This window comes from Benincasa hispida, chromosome 8 (genome assembly GCF_027475165.1).
Source record: "Benincasa hispida cultivar pf3 chromosome 8, pf3_genome.v1.1, whole genome shotgun sequence".
NCBI classification, from domain to species: domain Eukaryota; kingdom Viridiplantae; phylum Streptophyta; class Magnoliopsida; order Cucurbitales; family Cucurbitaceae; genus Benincasa; species Benincasa hispida.
In genome coordinates, this window is record NC_143485.1 from 45,273,506 (window position 1) to 45,292,655 (window position 19,150).

At 32.7% G+C, this 19,150-nt stretch overlaps 1 protein-coding gene across 1 annotated transcript; it reads left to right on the forward strand.

The window, feature by feature from the left end:
* Positions 1-11,566: 11,566 nt before the first annotated feature.
* LOC120084072 (uncharacterized) lies at positions 11,567-12,938 on the forward strand. The gene has a single exon (XM_039039973.2). It carries the CDS (start codon positions 11,666-11,668, stop codon positions 12,812-12,814), a length of 1,149 nt encoding a protein of 382 aa, XP_038895901.1. The 5' UTR covers positions 11,567-11,665; the 3' UTR covers positions 12,815-12,938.
* The last annotated feature ends 6,212 nt before the right edge of the window (positions 12,939-19,150 follow it).

Consider the following 19,150-nt stretch of genomic DNA (forward strand, 5'->3'; position numbering starts at 1 on the left):
CCAACCGCATGCAGTAATCAAAAATAACACCGCATGCGGCAATCGATCGAAGATGTGAAGAGCAACGCATTCGCGAACGATTCTGACAAGTGTACAGCTTTTTGTTGTGCAATTCTGACAGAATGATTATTGAGCAGAGAGGAATTTTCCATTACGCCATGGTAGGAATTACCATAATTATACAGTAGGGATCATAAATTCAAAGAGCCAAGGTCTTGTCTATACATAGCTTCCTCAAATTCACTGAAAGATATACTGGGAGAGAGACTGGTCTGAAGAGACTTTACAGAGTAAATCCGGGAGAACTATGAGACAAGGCTGAGAAGTGAGTCTCCGAGCAAGGAATTCTTTTGATTTCCGAAGCTGAAGCTCTGTGCAAAAGGTCAATTCTGCCGGGAAAGCAAGTCTGAGAGGGAAGCTTTCCTCTCCACTACATCCATACGCCGGCAAGCACAAGTCTCCGATCGGGATCTGTGTCAAGACGTTGACACTCTTTCCGTATTTGTTTTTATTCTCTAATTCATTGTCTGTGTTCATCTTCTTTAATCCCTCATTCACAAACATGTATCAAACGCTTAATTTTAGAATTAAATGTTATCATCGTCATCATTATCATCTCTCTGTCTCTTTCCATATTTATCATCCATTTGCTCCATGATGTGTTCTTAATCCCCAGGGTAAACAGTGAGAATTAAGAGAGTGAGTCAATCTGTGTCAAGGAATCGATTAAGTTTAGTTAAAGCATGCTCGACGGCATCTTCACCTGTGAGAGCAGAAGTGAAGATGTTATTCTGCCTATCGAGAGAAGGTTGGATGAATGCGTTAACTAAAGCGAGAAGTATTTCTAGAGATGGAAACAACCTTGCGTTCATCACGTTCATCACGTTCATCTCTGTTTCACCATAGACGTATGAGAACGCGGCCAATCACTGAAAAGTGTACGCCAAGGGAAAGTGGAGCCTTAGTTGCATCCTTAATACGATTGACGGACTTGCAATGTTTTTACTTTTTACTCATTCTCTTTCTGCCACATTCATAAGACTTGTCATCGCATTTATAGATTCTTTTGTACAACTTAACAGTCAGTCCTTGACCCCTGTATCATAGTAGTTTAGGAATTTACTTTATCAACACATTTCTACTTTCAGCGCAATTTATATTTCTAAACAAACTAAAATTCTTTATTCATTATTATAATCGGTCGCATGTAATTTATTTAATTGCATGCTTATTCTTTGAGATGAACCTAAATCGAGTACTTTAGATCTGTTTTTTCTTCCGTTGCGCATGTGTTCATTCCATAAATTGATACCAGAGCATGCTTAAAGTACTCAATTTTGGTTAATTTTTGCATATGGTGGGTATTGATTCATGCGATGAATGTTTGTGTTTTAAAATGGATAATTTCAGTTTTGCCATCCTTTTTTTTCTCTTGGGTTGTAATAATTATTGTAATTTCCCGGTGTTTTATGGGCTTTAATGTGTCGTACAAGATCTGTAAATTTTCTAGAGTCATTAGAGTCGTTTTTAGGCTGTAATTGCTCTTCCGACAAAGAGGATGATTTTTTTTTGGTGAAAAATTGCTCACAGACCGAATGCACCTCCCAGACCCGGTTCACTACCTTTGACCCGACTCGGAGTGGTGCCTGACCCACGGAGCTGGTGTGTGACATGTGTAGGTGCTCCAGACCCGACGACCCGCGACTCGACCCAGTGTTCGACCCGCTTCAAGCGCGCGCGGCCCAACCTAGTTTTCAGCTTGCCCCGTCAGCGCTCCAGCCTTGTTTGCCGGCCCGCGTTCGCGTTCAGGTTCGCCAACTGATCCACGCCAATCCCAAGCCGCTCGCGTTTTCAGCTGCTCTAGCCGACCCAAACCTGACCTGCGTGCGTCCGATTAGGTAGCTCAACCAGTCCAGATGGTTTGGACCGGTTCAGCTCGATTGATTTGACCAATTTTGACCAATTTTGGGCGGCTTTTGTCGGTTTTTGGGTTTTTGAAGCTAGTTCAAGCATTTTTCAAGTGGTTTGTTCGAAGTGTTCGGAGGCGGTTTGAGGTTGGTTTCTATTTATTATTGTAATAAGTTTAGCTTTTAGCTAGCTTAGGATGCCAAAACCGGTTCATTTTAAGTGTGTTTATTTAATTATGCATTGTGAATGTATGAGTTAAATAATTTATCTATTGTGTGCATATTGTATGCCATGTAGATTTAAAATCCCACCATAGGATAAGTATTAAGGATAAATTAGTTTGTTGATATGCGGTAATGGTCATGCGATGATCATGTGATGGTCTGAAGAGTATGCGTTATGCGTCAAGTGTGTAAGCGATGATCAAGTGTTCCTATCACAAGTTTTCTCGCTCTTTCGCCAAGTATAACAAGATCACGAGTTTTTTGGGATGATCCAAGGTCAAACACGGCGATTTGATGCGATGTTGTTGAAGTAAAGTGAATTATGCAATGGTGTTAAATATGTGTTGCTTGTTGTGATGACAATAAAATAAATGCAAATAATGAAATTCTAAGTAACCGAGGGCCTAATAATCGTGAGATGGGGATGGGTGAGTAATGCCACAGACTAAACAAGGGACTATATGGAGAAGGAAGGGCTAGAGGGAAGGTAACTAAAGAATCAATAAATCTCATTGCAGATACTACCACGGTTCTTATTCCTGATTGACGCACACCTTTCGGTGGTTGCCTCAATGGTCATATTTCTATGAGATGTAAATGGGAACGCTAGAATGCAAGGTTGTTTCTATTCTAGAAATATTTCTTGCTTCACTTAACAGGTTCTATCAACTTTTCTCTTTCAAGGAGTTGATTGTATGACTCAACTCTACTTTCGCAGGTAAGTATGCTTTCAACATATGTTAAGCGAACGTGGTAGTGTCTTAAGATGTGATTTAAATCATAAAAGTGACCTTCCCCCTTACCCTAAGGGTTTAGTGTTCATGAGAGAAGAAATAACGAATGCATGACCATGGAGTAAAGTGGAGATGAACATAGTGATAATATTGAGATAAGAGAATCTTTCAAATACAAGTTGTCTAAGAAATCAATCAAGCAAATTCTACAACTTGTTAATACAAAAGGAATGAAATGGATTCACGATCAATATCAATCTCTTGATATGATATGATGGTGGTAATTATTGCTGGCTTGATGTGATGGATGGAGTGGTGAAAGCCCTTCTCAAGATCTTTCTCTGGTGAGCCTCTTAGAAATGAATGAAATTTTGGAATAGAATGTTCTCTGTGATTCTCGGCCTTCAGATCCTTTATTTAATGTGTTGAAGCTCTATTTATAGAGTCCTGCACTATTCTGCCTTGAAACTCCTGCTATGATTGGTTGCTATCATTTGTCAAGGTAGATTAGAACGTTAATGTTGCATCATGGTCAATGATCAGGAAGTACGTAAGAATATCTGTTGTACAATTTCAAAAATCCTGAGGCATACATTGATTGCGTTTTTCCTTGAAGGATTGGCGCATGCGATGATTCCTGCATTTCTGCAAAACATAAACTTTGGCGTACTTTGCCCATGAAATATGGCCAGGGGGTGTGTTTTAAGTATCTTAGCACAACTTTGATTTTCTTATATAAATTCACCATGATTGACGCATTTTCTTCCTTTTCGTTGTCGCATATTTTTTTAGAAAAAGGCATAAATAACTTGTATTTCTACAAGTTATCAATAAGCATGTTGCATGCATTGCAAGTATGTTATAAAGGGTTATAATATATAGTATGCATGTTTACAGGTTTTTAAAGTTTAATATAAGTGTTATGTTAAAAGTTGAATACCTTTGATGAATGTTATAGGTGCAAACTATTATTTTATAAGTTATTATAAAATTAAATTAGACATTAAAATCCATAACAAAGATAAGTTGCATGCTCACGTAGATTAACCACTTGTTTTAATATTTAAAATAGGTCAAAACCTGGATTACAAACCCAACTGATATATAATCTTGTTTAAGGCTGGGGGTATTTAAGTTGACGTTCTACGAAACACCTTCTACCTTGGATTATGGCCGAATAATTAAGCGTTGTTAACCGATTTTATGAGCACATGTGAGTGGTGTGAGATGTTAAAATTGGTTTACCACCTAGACATCGTAGGTTAAATCCAATTATAAACGTTATACTTGGATGAACCACATAGAATTAGGTTGTTTAATTAGCTGGAACATTCCTAAGTAAATATTTACCCAAAAAACAAATAGAACACTTCAATGGGAATTAATAACATATAGGATACATTGTTCTTAGCTCTCACGTCCCTAAGAGTTCACACTGTGAGATCCATACAACGCTTCGTGTCGATTATAACTCGATTGCTCTATTCGAAAAGTGTTTGCATGGGTCAATAGCAAGGTAAATAGGGGAAGTAGTTCATAGTAAGTGGGTGAAGGATGTGTGTCAACGTGTCTTGCGGTCTCTTCCGTTAGTTTGGATCGTGAGATTCCTATGTTGCACCTGCTGTCATCTTTTGGTCGGCATTAGCTAGTCGCTAACCACGACGATCCCCTTGGAGGGTTATAACATAGGATTCAAAACAACTCAAACTCCAAAAATGGATAGGATTTCTTAGGTCGTTTTCCAACTTTGACTCTCTAATTTCGTAGTATCATTGGGGCCACTAATCTTTGAGATCTAAATTCAGAGGATTACACTTACAGAATTACTAAGTGTTAATGAGTTCTTGATCGAAAATGGTATCTAAATGACTATCAGAGTATAAGTTATTCTAGAGATAGTATTTAGTCAAGAATGTTTTGATTTAGAGAAGAGGTATTTGACTGCCCCTCGGTAGCACTTATTCTGACTCACTATAGTATCGTTGCAAATAAAATAATAAAATTTGGGTACATTATTACTTTGCTAAATTCTAGTTGGGTTTAAAAACAATTTACTAATTAGAATTTGTTTATAATTTCAACATGTTGAATTCTTCAAATTTACTTGCTTCCGACACTTTAAACAGTAAATCAACATGGAAATCGAATATACTAGCAGTTAATTATTTAAACTATGTTTTAATAGAGGAATGTTCTCAATCTCCCTATGTTTCTACAAAGGCACTTGTCATTGAGACATGCTTAGTAGAAAATGATAAGTTAACCTGGATATTAGATTCAGGTGCCGCTAATAATATCTGTACTTTTGCTCAGGAACTACTTTTTCTTAGGAAACTAGTTCCTGGAGATAACTTACAGAAGCCGAAGCAAACTTTAAGATAGGATCGGGGAAGTTGTTTCGGCTAAAGCAGTGGGAGATATAAAGTTGTTTGTTGAAGATAGACACATTTTACTTGAAAATGTTTATTACATTCCTTCTATGAAAATAAATTTAATTTTTATCTCATGTTTGCTAGAATAAAATTACAAAGTTTTTTTTTTTTTAATATAGTGAAATGTCATTATTTCAAAAGATAATAAAGTATGTTCCACAAATCTAGAGAATAACTTATACGTGTTAAAACTAACTGAGGTAAAAGATTTTAAATATAGAGATGTTTAAAACAGCTGAAACAAAAAATATCTCCAAATGTCTATCTTTGGCACTTGCGACTAGGTCACATTAATCTTAATAGGATTGAGAGATTGGTTAAGAGTGAACTTCTAAACTAGTTAGAAGATAGTTCTTTACTGCCATATGAATTTTATCCTGAGGGTAAGATGACCAAAAGATCTTTTACTAGAAAAGGTCTTAGAGCCAAAGAATCCTTAGAGGGTTTGAATATTTCATTAGCTTCATCGATGATTATTCAAGGTACGAGTATATTTATCTAATGCATCATAAGTACAATACAATTAAAAATCTAAATAGGTAATCAAAATCATTACAATTTTACAAATATCCTAAATAATAAGTTTGTACAAATCCAGTTTACAAACTACAAGACCACGAGATTTAGAGCATCAACCCAATAATAACATGATATAAAATAATTAAAAGCTAAATAGGTAGTCAAAATAAAAATTAATAATTTGAAGGTCAGATTTGTATTTTTTGCAATGTTTTATTTATATTATTGCAATAAAATAATATATTTTAGCTATTAATGGTTAATTTGCAGTGCTAATGATTTAATTATTTACCTATAAATTAAAGTTTAATCCAAATCTATTCTCTATAATCTGTTTAATTTAAACTTTCTTATACATAAATTGTACTTAACTTTTGTAATTAATTACATTTTAACTTTACAAAACACATACAATCCATGTAGTATCGAATTAGTAGATATAAAATGGGTTGTGAGGAGATAATTTTTACATTTCTATTTTGTCCCTCTTTTTAAAATACATATACTACATATAGAATGAACCATGAAGGAAGAATATTTATATTCTAATTTTACCACACATATTTAGGTGTAATCGTGTACTCGGTACATGATTTAAACACCTATTTTTGGGAATACTTTCTTTCCAACTCTATTTTTGTCTTTATTTATTAAAAAAACAAAATTCGAATTAGGTTGAATCTCTATTATGTTAGAGAAATGAGCATAGTTGTGAAAATTTAGAGAAATATACCTTTTTTTTATGATTTTTTTGTATGATAAAAGTTGAAAATTTGAACCACCAATTTGATGAAAGGTCATATGAATGTTATTTGAGTTATACGGTAGTCTACATTATTTTTGCTTAAAATAACTCTTAGATAATATTCAAAAGAAATTTTAGCTATCTTTGTATTTTAGGCCATAATTTCATACGTATTTTGTAGGGTACATATTGTTTGTTGGGCTTATTATTTATGAAAGGATATTTATAATACATAATAGAATAAGAGAAAAAATCTAAAAATATATTACATCTTTAAAATATTTGCAAATATGGATGAATTGACTAATCAATTTTTGAATTTTTTAATTTCTAATTATGCCCTCCCTTGTCTTATCTGGTTGTATACTAGTCTTTTTATTTTTTTATTTTCTTCGATTTTTGCTTCTTTTCTCCATTTTTTTCATTTTATTTTCTTTCTCAATTTTTGCTTCTTCTCTTTTTTTTTTTTTTTTTTTTTATTCTTTCTTTTATCCAATTTTTGCTTCTTTCCTTTATTTTTTTTATTTTCTTTCATTTTCTTTCCTTTATTTTTTATTTGCTTTCATTTTCTTTTTTTCCCTTTCATTTTCTTTCCTTTATTTTTTATTTTCTTTCATTTCTTTTTTCTTTAATTTTCTTTTCTTTCTTCGGTTTTTGCTTATTCCTTATTTTCATTTTTATTTTCTTCTCTTTCTCCGATTTTTGCTTCTTCACTTACCTTTTTTTATTATTTTCTTTTCTTTTCTTTCTCCGATTTTTTGCTTCTTCCCCTTTTTTTTAGTTTTTCTTTCATTTGTCCGGTTTTTGCTTCTTTTTTTTTATTTAATTTTCTTTTTTTTTTCAATTTTGCTTCTTCTCTTTCTCTTATTTTTAAAATTTTTCTTTCCTTTATTTGAATTTTTACTTCTTCCCCATTTTTTTCCACAAGAATTATGAGACTGAGTTCCATACGCAGGACTTGAAAGTACTCAATTCATAAGTGACTTAACATCAACAAGCCAATCATCAAGTTTGATTATTATAAGGAATAATAAATATAAATAGCAAATGAAAGTCTATAAGTGATAGCACTAATATTTTCTATCATTGATAGCTTAATCTTTGATTATATTTTCGTAGTTAATAGCCACTTATAGAAATCTGTCATGGATAGCCAACTTAGTGAATTTAATTAATAAAGTTGAATCTCGAACTAAAATGTAAGTGGAATGTCTAGAAATTATCACTAATAGCATGTTTATTAGTGATAGAAGCTATCATTGAAAAGAAAAGAGACTTATAAATGTTTGGAAAGGACAAGAAAGGGGCAAGAAGGTGTTCAGTGGCTATGATTGATAGAAGCTACTACTGATAGCATGTTACCAATTATAAAAGCTAATACTAATAACATGTTATCGATGATAGAAGCTATCCGATAGCATGTTATCAGTGATAGAGAACTATCATTGATAGCATGATATCAGTGAGATCATTGATAGTGATGTTATCAGTAAAAGAAGTTATCACTGATAACCACAATATGAGTGATGTTAGGGATATCGGTGATAAAACTTAGGTGATATCTATATATCGAGTTTCTTTCAAAGGTGATAACTAGTTATAGAAGTCTATCATTGATAGTCTTAAGTGTTAATATTTCAAGCTGATTCTAATTGATGAAAGTCTATCAATGATAACGACTGATAGCTGCTATCAGTGATTGCCATGATAAAATATTATTAGTGATAACTACTATGGTAATCAAAGTTGTTGGTTTTCTTTCAAAGTTGATCACTATTTATAAATCTATCATTGATAGCCACTGATAGCCTTAAGTAGTAATATTTCAATGTTGATTCCAATTGATGAAAGTAAATCAATAATAGCTACTAATAAGTGATAGAAAATTAAAAGCTAATATTTCAAGATTGTATTAATTTTTTTCAAATCGAAAGCTATCGCTGATAGCAACTATCATCGATAGCAATTGATAGAAGCTATCAGCGATAGTAGCTCTCAGTGATAGCTTTTAATTTGAGAAAACCGGGAAGAAGCAAACAAAATAGTGGCTAGGCATGGGTTTTTTAGTCTTTTATCATTTTTTGATCTATATATGTAATTATTTTATCCTTGTATTGCAGATTTTATTATTTTGGGTTTGAATTCTATTTATGTAACTAGCCCTTTATGAAAGTCCAAAATCTTGTGCAACTTTTTTATCTTTAGATTATAGCCCACACATTGAGATTTGGAATTAGATATTTTTCTACAATGAATAATATATTTTTTTATGCCACGTATTTTATATAGAAATTTTTAAAAAATGACAAATTTCTTAAACCAACTAAAATTATAGTGCTACATGTGCAATTGAAATTCTATTTTTTTTTGTTATAAATATATAACAAATTAAACCCTAGACTTACATGTCAAGTTAAATAATTGTTAGGGCTAGTTGCATAAATAGAATTCAAGCCCAAAATAATAGAATATGTAGTACAGGGATAAAATAATTGCATATATAGATAAAAAAATGGTAAAAGACTAAAAAATACATGCCTAGCCACCATTTTGTTCGCTTCTTCCCGGTTTTCTCAAATTAGAAGCTATTACTGATAACTGCTATCAGCTGCTATCACTGATAGCTTCTATCAATTGCTATCAACGGTAACTTTCAATTTGAGAAAAATTAATACAATCTTGAAATATTAGCTTTTAATTTACTATCAATTATTAGTAGCTATCATTGATTCACTTTCATCAATTGGAATTAACGTTGAAATATTACTACTTAAGGCTATCAGTGGCTATCAATGATAGATTTATAAATAGTGATCAACTTTGAAAGAAGACCAACAACTTTGATTACCATAGTAGTTATCACTAATAATATTTTATCATGGCTATCACTGATAACAACTATCAGTTGTCATCACTGATAGACTTTCATCAATTAGAATCAAACTTGAAATATTAACACTTAAGGCTATCAATGGTAGACTTCTATAACTGGTTATCACCTTTGAAAGAAACTCGATATATAGATATCACCTAAGTTTTATCACCGATATCACTAACATCACTCATATTGTGATTATCAATGATAGCTTCTTTCACTGATAACATCACTAATAAGATGCTATTAATGATCTCACGGATATCATGCTATCAGTGATAGTTCTCTATCACTGATAACGTGTTATCAATGGTAGCTTTTATCACCGATAACGTGCTATTGGATAGCTTCTATCATCGATAACATGCTATTAGTATTAGCTTCTATCACTAGTAACATGTTATCAGTAGTAGCTTCTATCAATCATAGCCACTGAACACCTTTTTGCCATTTTCTTGTCATTCCCAAACATTTATAAATCCCTTTTCTTTTCGATGATAGCTTCTACCACTGATAAACATGCTATTAGTGATAACTTCTAGGCATTCCACTTACATTTTAGTTCGAGATTCAACTTTATTAATTAAATTGACTAAGTTGGCTATCAATGATAGATTTCTAAAAGTGACTATTAACTGTAAAAATATAATCAAAGGTTAAGCTATGAATGATAGAAAATATTAATGGCTATCACTGATAGACTTTCATTTGCTATTTATATCTATTATTTGTTATAATAATCAAATTTGATGATTGGCTTGTTGGTATTAAATCACCTATGAATTGAGTACTTTCAAGTCCTGCGTACGGAATTCAGCTTCATAATTCTTGTGAAGAAAAGAGAAAGAAGAAAAATTTCAAATAAAGGAAAGAAAAATTTTAAAAATAAGAGAAAGAGAAGAAGCAAAAACTGAAAAAAAAAAAGAAAGAAAATTAAATAGAAAAAAAGGAAGTAAAAACCAAACAAATGAGAGAAAAACTAAAAAAAGAAAAAGAAAGGGAAGAAGCAAAAAAATCGGAGAAAGGAAAGAAAATTAAAAAAAGGAAAAAAAAAAGAAAAAAGAAGGAAATGAAAGAAAATAAAAAATAAAGGAAAGAAAAATAAAGGGAAAAAGAAGGAAATGAAAGAAAATAAAAATAAAGAAAAGAAGCAAAAATTGGATAAAGGAAAGAATAAAATTAAAAAAAAGGGAAGAGGAAAAATTGAGAAAGAAAATAAAGTGAAAAAAATGAAAAAATGGAGGGAAGAAGTAAAAATCGAAGAAAATAAAGAAAATAAAAAGACTAAAAAATGTGTATAACAAGATAAGACAAGAGATGATGAAATTGAAAATAAAAAAAAATAAAAAATTGACTAGTCAACTTATCCATATTTACAAATATTTTAAAGATGTAATATAATTTAGATTTTTTTTCTTATTCTACTATGTATTACAAATATCCTAATTGTTAACAGGTGCTTTTGTTAAATTATGTTAACTCGTTTGATTAGTTATAGGTGTTGATAATTTTTTTCCCTTTTAATCTTTATGGATTTCGTATATTTTTCCACATCTTAAACTAATCTTGTCACTTTTTTTAAAAAATCAATCTTAATTTACTAATTTCATTACAAATTTTAAATTTGGAAAATTTTCACAAATAGAAAAAAATGTCAAACTATTTATAGAAATAGCAAAAAAAAATTGATAAACACTAATAGACTTCTATCAACGTTTATCAATGATGAAAACTAATAGATGATCTAAAATGATTAAATTTTATTATTTGTGTAAATAGTTTCCTTATTTTTCTATTTTTTAAAATCAACCTTTTAATTTTTTTAGTACTTACAAGTTTTAATTTAAAACCTTTATTTCTTTATTTTTTCTTCATTTTTATCTCTATGATTACTTTAAACATCATATCACATATCATATATAATCTCATTGAAAAATATTCAAAATTTATATTTCACAATAGAAGGTTGGATCAAATTAAATTAATGGTGTGATCGGTACATCCACAACAAAGATTTTTTTTTTCCCTTTTTTTTTACTATGTTTATTTTAGCTGCCACAGTTGTTTTAAAAAAATTATTTTTCATAAGTCAACACCCATTCTTGACCATTTCATTTGGATACAAGAAAGAAAAGATCATGCAAGACACTACAGAATTCTGCTCAAGTGAATGCTCCCCACGTTTTGAGATATTATTTCTCATCATCTCTTTCTTCTTTCAGTTATAAATGCCGATTCTCCTCCAATTCCATTCACCTTCAAATTCTTCCTCTCAGTCACTGATTCCTCCGGCAATGGCACCAGCACTGCCAACGTCGGCCAACTTCAACAACAATCGATTGATGTCCGGGAAGCTCGAGTTCGTCGATTCAACATATTTTCCCGATAATGGTGAATATGCAGAAAAGGAAAAACAGATATCGGTAGATCCAATATCATTGAGAGAATCATCAGCAAGAGAGGACATAATCGTCGATCCTCTCACGGCTCCCGACGTTGCCGATCTTCACCTGCCGCCGCCGCTACCTCCGACGCAATTCAAATTTTTAAGCTACAGTCTACCAAATTCCGTCAATTCCTCTCCCCGATTCGGTTTAATGAAAAAGAAAGGAAAAATCGAAAATCAAGTATCGTTACTTAAAGTCTCCAATTCGACGAAACTCAATTCGCCGGTTCAGGATTTAGGGATTGCTCTGCAAGAGGATACTCAATTTCGAAGGAGCAAATCGTGTGGCGAAGGCAGAGCAAGTGCTCCAGGCGACGATTTGGATCTGTGGTTAAACAAAGCTAAATTTCCAGAAACGAAAAGTTACAACGATGATTTCTCGAAGACTGAATCGAACAAGAAATTAGAGGCTTCCGATGACGGATTTAACTGCGGAGCACTCTGTTTGTTCTTACCGGGATTCAGCAAAGGGAAATCCATTAAGTCAATTAGAAAGGAAGAAGAAACAGAGATAGAAAAAGCGAGGATATCGAAGACTGAGATTGGAAGTGTGATATCAAGGACAGTTTCAATGGAGAAATTCGAATGTGGATCATGGGCTTCCTCTGTTTTGCCAAACGATAATGGTGAAGATGAAGCCAGTAACAGCCTTTTCTATGATCTGCCATTGGAGTTAATTAGAAATAGTGTGGATGCAAACACACCAGTAAATGCAGCTTTCATCTTTGATAAAGATCAGAAGGGAGTTACAAAGAACAATTCATCGTCAAAATTAGTTCGAAAATCGCACGAATCGCTGTCTCATTGTGCTCGATTTTCGGCATCGTCTCCTTCTTCGGGACCATCCTCACCAGGTTCTTGCATTACTCCTAGATTGCGTAAGGCAAGAGAGGAGTTCAACGCCTTCCTTGAAGCCCAAAGTAGTGCTTAAGAATTGAACTATGTTTAGGTACTTAGTTGATAACTCATTTGTGAATGCATAATCATGAAAGCTAACTCAAATGAATGGATTCAAATGTAATGTTAAAAAGATTTTGTCATCAAAGTTGCTCCAATGAGTACTTTTTCTAAAACCACACCATCTCCTTTTCCAGTGGATGAATATTGAGTATTCCGGAACCTGTGGTTTGTGAGAGCTTCTTAATATGTTGTGTACCTATTTAATACATTAGTGCATTTTCTTTCATTCAAAGATATGATCATAAATTAGTTTCTTATAACAAGGAGCACTCATTGCTTTGACATCAAATTATCAAATCAAAATTTTCCTTCTTATTTCATGGTTGTATCCCAAGTATTACCTTAAATATTATGACAAAAATAAAAATTCACAAGCAAAGAATAGGGATATTAATGAGAAGAACAACACACAAATTTATTTGATTCATTAATAGTGTGATAGTTATGTTCAACGACCAAGGGATAAGAAGAAAGTATAGAATATAAAGACCCCTAGTTTATAGGGGTGTTCTTGGGCTAGATTGTATTAAGTTGAAGGACTTTTTAGATCCAACTAAATAACTCTTATTTGGTTTAATTATTTTCATATATTAACTTAAGATTAGCAACTCAATTTCAATTTATATAATAAATTTTCCTTCCAAACTTTTAAAGACTATTTGTAGGAGTTGTTGGAGAATAAATTATAAAAAATAAAGAAATTAAATAAAAATAAAATAAATATAGGAAAATTATTTCAAATAGCAAAACTGTTGAAAATATTTCAAAATTTCAAAATCTATCAATGATAAATATTGATATATTCTGGAATTTTTTTTATATTTCGTAAATATTTTGATTCATTTTTCTATGTTTGAAAACAACTCATAAATAAATGTATATATAATTATATCATAAATAAAATAATATACATTTTAATGGTAATAATAAGCTCAAGTTGGTTAAGTTATTTTAGGTGAATCCTAAACCAATTCAAGTCATAAAATTTTGAGAAATTGTGGTAGATGATCAATATTAGGCATCTCTTTTGATTTTAGGCCCTTTTTTAAGATTATAGATGAATGGTATTCAGTTATTTTAAGGACTCACCATTTCTCCATTTTACCCTTCATCACATGCTCCGATGGGCGTGATCCGTAGAAACTGTATATAGATTTGTTTTTTGTTTTTTGTTTTTTGTTTTTTTTAAAGATTTAAATAGATTATATTCTTCAAATTATGGTAGTTTAGAAAAATATCTTTAGATAAATATAAATATATATGTATTATGAATATTATAATAGAATATAGATGTCCATTGGTTATTATCCCAAAGACCATGTATTCATGTTGTCCATGTGCCATGTAGTTATTCGTGTCCGTGTAAGTTCACATCCTACCTGCCACTTTATCTATAAATAGTGGCATTTGGTGGATCGTAAGAATACACCTACATTAGTGAGAATTCCACTTCCACCAATCTCCATATTTTCCAATTTCATGATTTTGGTTATTTTATATTTTAGTTATTTTATTTTATAATTTTAGTTTTTATTTATTTATTATTGTTATATTATATTTTTCATATCCGTATTCCCATTGTGCTCCTCAATTTTCATAACACGTTATCAACACGAGCTCCCGTCGTTTTCTCTGCTAAAGGTAGGTCCTAAAGGTATATCGGTTTTCCCCTTCATTATAATTAATAAATTAAATATTATTTTGCATATTTAGTATATATTAAATTTCTAATATAAATATAATATTTTGTGATAGTGTTGTCATGATAAACCTTGCAAAATTAGAATTCGCAGCCTTTGACATTAATGGCAATAATTATTTGTCATGGGTGTTTGATGCCCAAATTCACCTGGATGCTATGAACTTGGGAGAAACAACTAAAGAAGGAAATACGACATCCAATCAGAACCAAGCAAAAACTATGATTTTCCTTCGCCATCACCTCCACGAGGGATTGAAAATGGAGTATCTTACAATACAAGATCCTTGTATCTAGTGGAAAATTTTAAAAGAGAGATATGATCATAAAAAAAAAAACAGTTATTCTTCTTAAAGCTTGTTATGAGTGGATGCACTCGAGGCTATAAGATTTCAAATCAGTAAGTGATTACAACTCCGTATTATTTAAAATCAGTTCAAAATTGTTGTTACGCGGAAAGAAAATTACTAATATTAATATGTTAGAGAAGACATTTTCTACATTTCATGTCTTGAATATGCTCCTACAGCAGCAATATCGAGAGAAAGGTTTTAAACAGTATTCTGAATTAATTTCACGTCTTCTCATGACCGAACAAAATAACGAGCTATTGATGAAAAATCATGAATCTCGACCAACCGAAACAACACCATTCCTTGAAGTGGATGTTGTGAATTTTAGTAATAATCGTGGTTGAGGTCGTGTTCGCAGTCGAGGTCATGACCGTGGCAGAGGAAGAAATAATTATTATTTTCATGGTGGTCGTTCTAATCATTTAAATTTCAAAAGAACTACACAAAATGATGATCACAAAGGAAAAGCTCCACAAGATAAAAGTGCAAAGAGTTTTGAAAATAAATGCTTCCGGTGCGGAACGACTGGGCATTGGTCACATACCTGTCATACGTCAAAACACTTAGTTGATCTCTATCAAGCCTCCTTGAAGGAAAAAGAGAAAAATGTGGAAACAAATTTTGCATACCAGGATAATGACTTATTTGACCCATCCCATATGAAAAAATTGAATGTGGCGGACTTCTTTGAATCTCTTGAAGAGAAGATTGACACAGTTGGTGGCACATCAAGTGTTTCTTTTGACTTTGAGAATATCTAGACTTAATGTTGTTGTTTTCTTTTATCTATCTTCATGTTTTTTTTATTAACTTTTGTATATTTGAAGTATTGTCTTTCTTATTATAATTATTTTCTTTTAATGAAGAAATATGGATCATTTTCATATGTTGGGTGTTTAAAAAATGAGCAAAGAAGATCTATGTTTGGCAGACAGTGCAACTACACATACAATACTTACAAATAAAAAGTACTTTTCCAAATTGACAATGTTGAAAGCAAAAGTAAATACAATATCAGATTTTGCAAACTTGATCGAAGGTTTAGGAAAAGCAAATATTATTTTGCCTAGAGGAACAAAATTTACAATTGACAATGCATTGTTCTCTCGTCAATCAAAGAGAAATCTTCTAAGTTTTAAAGATATACGTTGCAATGGTTATCATATTGAGACTGATAGTAAAAATAATGTGGAATATCTATATATCATATCCACTATCTTAAATGAAAAATGTATATTGAAAGAGTTGTCTGCTTTATCTTCTGGATTGTATTATACTTATATACGAGTAATTGAAACATATACAACAATGAACCTGATGTTCATAAATCCAGACATATTTACAATTTGACATGACCAATTGGGTCATCCAAGATCTATAATGATGAGGAGATTTATTGAGAATTCAAATGGACACCCATTGAAGAACTAGAAGATTCTTCAATCTAATGAATTATCCTGTGATGCTTGCTCTTAAGGAAAATTGATAATTAGACCATCGCTAGTTAAGTGGAGACTAAATCACCTGTATTTTTAGAACGAATTCATGGTGATATATGTGGACCCATTAACCCACTAAGTGAACCATTTAGATATTTTATGATATTAATAGATGCATCTAGCAGATGATCACACATGTGCTTATTATCAAGTCGAATCTTGCATTTGCAAGATTACTTTCTAGTTAATTTAAGAGCACAATTTCCTGATTATACAATTAAAACCATTCTCCTTAATAATGCTGGTGAATTTACATCTCAAGCTTTTGGTAATTATGTTAATTGGAATAAGTGTTGAACATCCTGTAGCTCATGTTCATACATAAAATGGTTTAGTAGAATCATTTATAAGACGTTTGCAATTAATTGCAAGACCATTACTTATGAGAGCTAAGCTTCTTTCATCTGTATGGGGACATGCTATTTTGCATGCAGCGTCACTTGTACGCATTAGGCCAGTAGCTTATCATAAGTACTCTCATTACAATTAACTTATGATCATGAGGCAAATATTTCTCATCTGAGAATTTTTTAATGTGCAGTATATATTCCAATTGCTCCACCACAACGCACTAAGATGGGTCCTCAAAGGAGGTTAGGAATATATGTTCGATATGATTCCCCATCAATTATCAAATATCATGAGCCCCTAACGGGTGATGTATTTATTACATGATTTGCTGATTGTCATTTTAATAAGACAAATTTTCCAACATTAGGGGGAGGAATTAAGAAGTTGGAAAAAGAAATTACATGAAATGCATCATTATTATCTCATTTAGATCCCCGTACAGATCAATGTGAACTTGAAGTTTAGAAAATAATTCATTTGCAAAATATAGCAAATCAATTACCAGATGCATTTATAGATACCAAGAAAGTAACTAAAGTCACATATACCAGCTGCAAATGTTCCATAAAAAATTGATATCCCAACACAACAAGTTGCCACTAATAAGTCTGGAACACTCCAGAAGCGTGGTAGACCAGTGGGTTCCAAAGATAAAAACCCTCGAAAATGAAAAATAATTAATAGTGAAAAAGACTTGGTTGAGGATGTAAAAACCTATAAAGAAATCATCGACATGACTAGTGAAGAAGGTGAAATATCTAAAGATAATAATGAAATTTCAATAAACTATGTCATCACAGGAAAAAGATGAAATCGAACTAATGTAATTATTGACAACATTTTTGCGTATAATGTTGCTCTTGATATTATATTTGAAAATGAGAACCCTAAACCAAAATCTGTTGAAGAATGTCGACATAGAAAAGATTAGCTTCATTGGAAAGAAGTAATCGTGGCAGAATTAAACTCACTTTCAAAACGTCAGGTTTTTGGACCTGTAGTCTGAACACCAGAAGGTGTTAAACCTGTGGGATACAAATGGGTATTTGTGAGGAAAAAAGTGAAAATGATGAGGTCATAAGATATAAAGCAAGACAAGTTGCACAAGGTTTTTCATAAAGACCTGGTATTGATTTTGAGGAGACATATTCTCTGGGGGTGGATGCAATTACATTAAGATATTTAATTGACTTGACTGTGTATAAAAATTCTGGATATGCATCTTATGGATGTAGTCACAACATATTTATATGGATCTCTTGATAATGATATTTATATGACAATCCCAGAAAGATTTAAGGTACCTGAAATATATACATCAAATTCCCGGGAATGGTATTCAATAAAATTACAAAGATTATTATATGGATTGAAACAATCAGGACAAAGGCAAAATTTTTATGCGCGAACTTTCTGCTGGGTGAAAACACGAAAACAAACCATGGGGTTAAGAACGATGAAAAAAAGTCATGCGCCAGACTGTTTTGGGAACAAAGCTCATTTAGTGCCCCAAACGGCTACCGGGGCTCGGCGGGGCTGCCTTGGAGCCCAATTTTTGTGTGCAAACTTTCCGTCGGGAAAAAACGCGATAACAGACTTAGGGGTTAAGAATGATGAAAAAATATCATGCACCAGACGGTTTTGGGAACGAAGCTCATTTGGTGCCCCAAACGGCTCCCGAGGCCCGGTGGGGCTGCCCTGGGGTCAAATTTTTGTGCACGAACTTTCCGCCGAACGAAAACAGACCCAAGGATTAAGAATGATGAAAAAAAAGCTATGTACCAGACAGTTTTGGAAACGGAGCTCATTTGGTGCCCAAACGGCTCCCGGGGCTCGGTGGGTATGCCCCAGGGCGAAAACGTGAAAATGCAGTCAGGGGTTAAGAACGATGAAAAAAACCCGTGCACCTAAAAGTTTTTGGAACGAAGCTCATTTGGTGCCCCAAACGACTCCCGGGGCCTAATTGTTTTGCACGAACTTTTCGGCGGGCGAAAATGCGAAAACGGACCTAGGGGTTAAAAACGATGTAAAAATGTCGTGTGCTAGACGGTTTTTAGAACGGAGTTCATTTGGTGTCCCAAACGGCTCCTGGGGCCCCGCAGGGCTGCCCAGGGGCCCAATTTTTGTGTGCGAACTTTCCGACGAGCGAAAACGCGAAAATGGACCCAGGGGTTAAGAATGATGAAAAAAAGCCGTGCGCCAGAAAATTTTGGGAACAGAGCTCATTTGGTGCCCTAAATGGCTCCTAGGGCCTCGTGGAGCTGCCCTGGGGTCCAATTTTTGTATGTGAACTTTTTGGTGGGCGAAAACTCGAAAACGGACCCAAGGGTTAGATGGTTTAGGTTTCGACAAGGCTGCCCCGTGACCCAATTTTTGTGTACGAACTTTCCGACCGACGAAAATGC